General features: G+C 39.0%; 1 protein-coding gene across 1 annotated transcript; it reads left to right on the top strand.

Moving 5' to 3' along the window:
• The first annotated feature begins 323 nt into the window (after nt 1-323).
• On the top strand, nt 324-4,104 carry LOC135707936 (ankyrin-1-like). Its single transcript, XM_065229858.1, has 3 exons — nt 324-329; nt 392-577; nt 1,766-4,104. The coding sequence occupies exons 1-3, from the start codon at nt 324-326 to the stop codon at nt 4,067-4,069; spliced, it is 2,496 nt and encodes an 831-aa protein (XP_065085930.1). The 3' UTR covers nt 4,070-4,104.
• Nucleotides 4,105-7,161: the final 3,057 nt, after the last annotated feature.

Genomic DNA, 7,161 nt, shown 5'->3' with positions numbered 1-7,161 from the left:
TAAATTTAATCAAACACCTCTCCACTATGCAAGTAAAAATGGGCATCTAGAAATTGTTAAACTTCTCCTCGATCGATCTGCCAAGGTGGATCTTCCGGATATATTTAATAAAACACCTCTCCACTATGCAAGTGGAAGTGGGCATCTAGAAATTGCTGAACTTCTCCTCGATCGATCTGCCAACGTTGATCATCGGGATAAATTTAATAAAACACCTCTCAACTATGCAAGTCAACTGGGGCATCTAGAAATTGTTAAACTTCTCCTCGATCGATCTGCCAACGTGGATCATCCGGGTGAATATAATAAAACACCTCTCCACTATGCAAGTAATAGTGGGCATCTAGAAATTGTTAAACTTCTCCTCGATCGATCTGCCAATCTTCATCAGGATGAAGATAATAAAACACCTCTCCACTATGCAAGTGGAAGTGGGCATCTAGAAATTGCTGAACTTCTCCTCGATCGATCTGCCAACGTGGATCATCAGGATGAAGATAATAAAACACCTCTCCACTATGCAAGTAATAGTGGGCATCTAGAAATTGTTAAACTTCTCCTCGATCGATCTGCCAACGTTGATCATCGGGATAAATTTAATAATACACCTCTCCACTATGCAAGTGAAATGGGGCGTTTAAAAACTGTTAAACTTCTCCTCGATCGATCTGCCAAGGTGGATCGTCAGGATAAAGATAATAAAACACCTCTCCACTATGCAAGTGAATGGGGGTATCTAGAAATTGCTACACTTCTCCTCGATCGATCTGCCACCGTGGATCATCAGAATAAATATAATAAAACACCTCTCCACTATGCAAGTGGAAGTGGGCATCTAGAAATTGTTAAACTTCTCCTCGATCGATCTGCCAAGGTGGATCTTCCGGATATATTTAATAAAACACCTCTCCACTATGCAAGTGGAAGTGGGCATCTAGAAATTGCTGAACTTCTCCTCGATCGATCTGCCAACGTTGATCATCGGGATAAATTTAATAAAACACCTCTCAACTATGCAAGTCAACTGGGGCATCTAGAAATTGTTAAACTTCTCCTGGATCGATCTACCAACGTGGATCATCAGGATGAATATAATAAAACACCTCTCCACTATGCAAGTGAATGTGGGTGTTTAGAAATTGTTAAACTTCTCCTCGATCGATCTGCCAACGTTGATCATCAGGATAAATTTAATAAAACACCTCTTCACTATGCAAGTCAAATGGGGCGTTTAGATATTGTTAAACTTCTCCTCGATCGATCTGCCAAGGTGGATCATCAGAATAAATATAATAAAACACCTCTCCACTATGCAAGTGGAAGTGGGCATCTAGAAATTGTTAAACTTCTCCTCGATCGATCTGCCAAGGTGGATCTTCCGGATATATTTAATAAAACACCTCTCCACTATGCAAGTGGAAGTGGGCATCTAGAAATTGCTGAACTTCTCCTCGATCGATCTGCCAACGTTGATCATCGGGATAAATTTAATAAAACACCTCTCAACTATGCAAGTCAACTGGGGCATCTAGAAATTGTTAAACTTCTCCTGGATCGATCTACCAACGTGGATCATCAGGATGAATATAATAAAACACCTCTCCACTATGCAAGTGAATGTGGGTGTTTAGAAATTGTTAAACTTCTCCTCGATCGATCTGCCAACGTTGATCATCAGGATAAATTTAATAAAACACCTCTTCACTATGCAAGTCAAATGGGGCGTTTAGATATTGTTAAACTTCTCCTCGATCGATCTGCCAAGGTGGATCGTCAGGATAAAGATAATAAAACACCTCTCCACTATGCAAGTCAACTGGGGCATCTAGAAATTGTTAAACTTCTCCTGGATCGATCTACCAACGTGGATCATCAGGATGAATATAATAATACACCTCTCCACTATGCAAGTGGAAGAGGGCATCTAGAAATTGCTGAACTTCTCCTCGATCGATCTGCCAACGTTGATCATCGGGATAAATTTAATAAAACACCTCTCAACTATGCAAGTCAACTGGGGCATCTAGAAATTGTTAAACTTCTCCTGGATCGATCTACCAACGTGGATCATCAGGATGAATATAATAAAACACCTCTCCACTATGCAAGTGAATGTGGGTGTTTAGAAATTGTTGAACTTCTCCTCGATCGATCTGCCAACGTTGATCATCGGGATAAATTTAATAGAACACCTCTCCACTATGCAAGTCAAATGGGGCGTTTAAAAACTGTTAAACTTCTCCTCGATCGATCTGCCAACGTTGATCATCGGGATAAATTTAATAGAACACCTCTCCACTATGCAAGTAGAAATGGGCATCTAGAAATTGTTAAACTTCTCCTCGATCGATCTGCCAAGGTGGATCATCAGGATGAAGATAATAAAACACCTCTCCACTATGCAAGTGAATGGGGGCGTTTAGAAACTGTTAAACTTCTCCTCGATCGATCTGCCAACGTTGATCATCGGGATAAATTTAATAAAACACCTCTTCACTATGCAAGTGAAAGGGGGCGTTTAGAAACTGTTAAACTTCTCCTCGATCGATCTGCCAACGTTGATCATCGGGATAAATTTAATAAAACACCTCTCCACTATGCAAGTCAAATGAAGCATCTAGAAATTGTTAAACTTCTCCTCGATCGATCTGCCAACGTTGATCATCAGGATGAAGATAATAAAACACCTCTCCACTATGCAAGTGAATGGGGGCGTTTAGAAACTGTTAAACTTCTCCTCGATCGATCTGCCAACGTTGATCATCGGGATAAATTTAATAAAACACCTCTCCACTATGCAAGTGAATGTGGGTGTTTAGAAATTGTTAAACTTCTCCTCGATCGATCTGCCAACGTTGATCATCAGGATAAATTTAATAAAACACCTCTTCACTATGCAAGTCAAATGGGGCGTTTAGATATTGTTAAACTTCTCCTCGATCGATCTGCCAAGGTGGATCGTCAGGATAAAGATAATAAAACACCTCTCCACTATGCAAGTCAACTGGGGCATCTAGAAATTGTTAAACTTCTCCTGGATCGATCTACCAACGTGGATCATCAGGATGAATATAATAATACACCTCTCCACTATGCAAGTGGAAGAGGGCATCTAGAAATTGCTGAACTTCTCCTCGATCGATCTGCCAACGTTGATCATCGGGATAAATTTAATAAAACACCTCTCAACTATGCAAGTCAACTGGGGCATCTAGAAATTGTTAAACTTCTCCTGGATCGATCTACCAACGTGGATCATCAGGATGAATATAATAAAACACCTCTCCACTATGCAAGTGAATGTGGGTGTTTAGAAATTGTTGAACTTCTCCTCGATCGATCTGCCAACGTTGATCATCGGGATAAATTTAATAGAACACCTCTCCACTATGCAAGTCAAATGGGGCGTTTAAAAACTGTTAAACTTCTCCTCGATCGATCTGCCAACGTTGATCATCGGGATAAATTTAATAGAACACCTCTCCACTATGCAAGTAGAAATGGGCATCTAGAAATTGTTAAACTTCTCCTCGATCGATCTGCCAAGGTGGATCATCAGGATGAAGATAATAAAACACCTCTCCACTATGCAAGTGAATGGGGGCGTTTAGAAACTGTTAAACTTCTCCTCGATCGATCTGCCAACGTTGATCATCGGGATAAATTTAATAAAACACCTCTTCACTATGCAAGTGAAAGGGGGCGTTTAGAAACTGTTAAACTTCTCCTCGATCGATCTGCCAACGTTGATCATCGGGATAAATTTAATAAAACACCTCTCCACTATGCAAGTCAAATGAAGCATCTAGAAATTGTTAAACTTCTCCTCGATCGATCTGCCAACGTTGATCATCAGGATGAAGATAATAAAACACCTCTCCACTATGCAAGTGAATGGGGGCGTTTAGAAACTGTTAAACTTCTCCTCGATCGATCTGCCAACGTTGATCATCGGGATAAATTTAATAAAACACCTCTCCACTATGCAAGTGAATGTGGGTGTTTAGAAATTGTTAAACTTCTCCTCGATCGATCTGCCAACGTTGATCATCAGGATGAAGCAAAATGAACACCTCTCCACTATGCAATTCAAATGAGGCATCTAGATATTGTTGAACTTCTCCTCGATCGATCTGCCTACGTGTAGGACGTGCCAGGATATATATAATAAAACACCTCTATACTATGCAACTAAAATGAACAAAAAATTGTTAAACCTCTCCGCGATCGATCTGCCAACGATCATTGTGGATCATCTGGATAAAAATAATAAAACAGGTGTAGGTGCAGGTGAAAATGGGCATCTAGCAATGGTTAAACTTTATCAGAATGACGAATAAAGAACACCTCTCAACTGTGGCTGTTGGTCGCCACAATATATTCATGGATTTTATGAACTGCATTGGAGCATGGTTAATAACGATGGTATTAAACGGGAGCATTTAGAAGTAGCAAAACTTCTCCCCAATCAACTTCCAAAATAGATGCTCAAGATTCATCCGGGTTGACACCCCTTCACTACGCAGCTCAAGACAACGCCAATAATCTCTTGAGTATAAAAAACCGTATAAAATTCGCATAAAGCCGTGAAAAGTTTTTCTGTTCGCACGAATTTAACATTCAATTTCATGGTGATTCGATATGGCTGTATTGTAAGGGCATGCGGTATATCGAGTTATACCGTGTATTTCGCTTCGATTCGGAATTTAACGGAATTTTTGTCAGAAAATTTCGAGATCATACATTTTCATGTTAAAGGAATTTCATTTAAATACAGTGAAATAAAAGAAAAACAAATTTATCAAACTCATATTTCACCTTTTCAAAATAACCAACGAACAAACAAGAAATAGTCACAAACCTATCCAATAAAATCAACCTCTAGAGGTTTTTAGGGCCTGATTAGGAGTAGGATCCACACGTACTCTTAGCCCGTCAACGAGAAGCATTCGCGAGGTATCTTGACAGCTCTAATCAATACCCACATTCAGCTCAGCTCGCCAACGAGAAGAATACGCAAGGTATCTATGAAGATCTCCTTCCAGTCTCTCGGTAGACGAGTTTTGGAGCAGACAGAAGCCACTCCCAACCAGCCAACAAGAAGCATGCCTTTCAAAAACTGAAGTCCATTCACTACCCTTGCTCTGTTATAACTGGAATAACTACACATCGAAACATCCAATTTGAAACTAATCCAATATTTTCATTGAACTAAAATTTAAACTGTATGCAAAAGCTGCCGCCAGGCAGGCAAATTCTAAAATACTTTGCTATCCTATACGGATGAAGAGGAAAATGGTGGGGTTGTGGAAGAGAACGAAATTACATTTTTCCGCTCTCATACGCTCTCAACATCACGCGTGATATTGGAACAAAATATTATGCTTGATGATGATTTTACAACCTCCTTCACAACGTGCAAAATATCAAGCTGAAAGTTGACTCGACACTAAAATGATGCCGTTGCACATCGTTTTCTTAGAAAGAGAAAGTATAGTTTGCTATCTCTTTTCACTCTTCACCGACGTTATGGAAGCTTCGGTTGCGTTCGGGTGTAAAGCAATAATCATGAAACTCAATCTCTCCTCAGATTTGCAGCTGGTGAGTTTTGTTAGCTTCACGGCGAATGAGAACGACCCACATTTGAGTTTAGTTCACTCATAATCGCTAAAAGTGCAGGAACTCAGCGATGAGTAAATTTGTCTCATGGTTTCCTGTGGAAAACCTAAAAAATCTGTCGGAAAATCAGGAAATTGACGAAAATTTCATTCAGTCTCGAAATAGTACCAATAGACTGAGTGAATCCAATCTTTACTTTTCTCAAATTCGGGAACTTTTCCCTTAAAAATCCTGGAAAAACCTGGGAAAACATGAGACAAATTTTACTCGTCGCTGAGTTCCTGCTCTTTTGGCGATTATGAGTTGACTAAACTCAAATTTGGGTCGTTCTCATTCGTCGTGTTGATATTCCGAGCGTGCAAAATCAACCGCAGATGTTTGCTTGTTGATTTTAGTCTACGAAAATCAAGCGTAATCTTGGGCATTGGTGATTTTTTTTTTTTCATTTTCTCAACACTGGCTCCGTGCATCACTAGCACCTTGAGGTTTTGCAATACCTCTGAAATTCATACTATCGCTACCCGAGCAAAGCTGAACATCAAATTGAAATCAAAATTTGCTGTTATGATGTAACTTATTTTGAATACTCCAGTTGATCTCATTTTGGTTGACTTAACGGTTAACACAGCAAAAATGAGAGCAAAATTTTACACTGTTGAAGCAAACGGAAAACTAATTCTGCTTTCAATGAAATCAATTTGATTACTGATTTTGCATTCATAATGTTTAACTGAATACGGGCCTAGAGTAAATGGTTACCATTCATGTTTCTCAAGCTGAAAGACTTAGGCTCCAATCTCACCGCGGGCAAGTCACGAATGACCTAAAATGTGTTAAACAAATCAGATAAACGATAATCATTAGTTCAACGACAGATGAATTTCAATTAAATTTTAAACAAGACGTAAACAGCAGAACTTCAAGTTAAGTTGCTTTCATTTAAAACGTCTTGACTGCATAATGAAAGCACAATATGATATCAGACTTATGTCGCAACATTTGAAATCAAAATGAGTTTTCATTATGATAGGAACTGCACACTTTAATATCGATTTGCTTTCATTTTGTTAACCGACTTTGCTCGGGTACTCACCCATATTGTTCAAAGCGTTATTTGTGTGACCCGGTGATGATTCATCAGATAAAACTATGTAATACCCACGTACAAAATTTGGACACGAGCGCTTCGTTTATTTCACCGATAAATCTAAAGTTCTAAACCTAGATTAAAATATCATTCATCATAACAAACAGTTCTGGGCCGAATAGTAAAGGAAAATAACGATTTTGCGCCACCTAAAATCACGTCCGATTGAGTCCAAATATCGCACAGGGTCTTTTTATTTGAGGCAATAAACATTTCCCCTACACATTCATTGGCACCCTAATGAAGATATACATTTTTACGCCCATGTAGTCATTAGGGCGAATTTTGAAACGTGAAAGATTGAAATTAGTTTTTCTTGGAAATGTAACTTTGTGATTTTTTCAGGACCTTTATCTGAGAAAGGATATTGAATTTTAAAATTGTGAATGTTTCGC

Source organism: Ochlerotatus camptorhynchus, unplaced genomic scaffold, assembly GCF_037179485.1.
Source record: "Ochlerotatus camptorhynchus isolate MF236.1 unplaced genomic scaffold, CSIRO-AGI_Acam_v1.1 ptg000323l, whole genome shotgun sequence".
In the NCBI taxonomy this organism is placed as follows: domain Eukaryota; kingdom Metazoa; phylum Arthropoda; class Insecta; order Diptera; family Culicidae; genus Ochlerotatus; species Ochlerotatus camptorhynchus.
This window is presented reverse-complemented; position numbering and strand designations above follow the sequence as displayed.

Coding starts and splice junctions, on each gene's coding strand:
- LOC135707936 (XM_065229858.1), top strand. Junction 578..1,765: donor TCCTCGATCGATCTGCCAAC/GTTGATCATCGG, acceptor CGATCTGCCAAG/GTGGATCGTCAGGATAAAGA.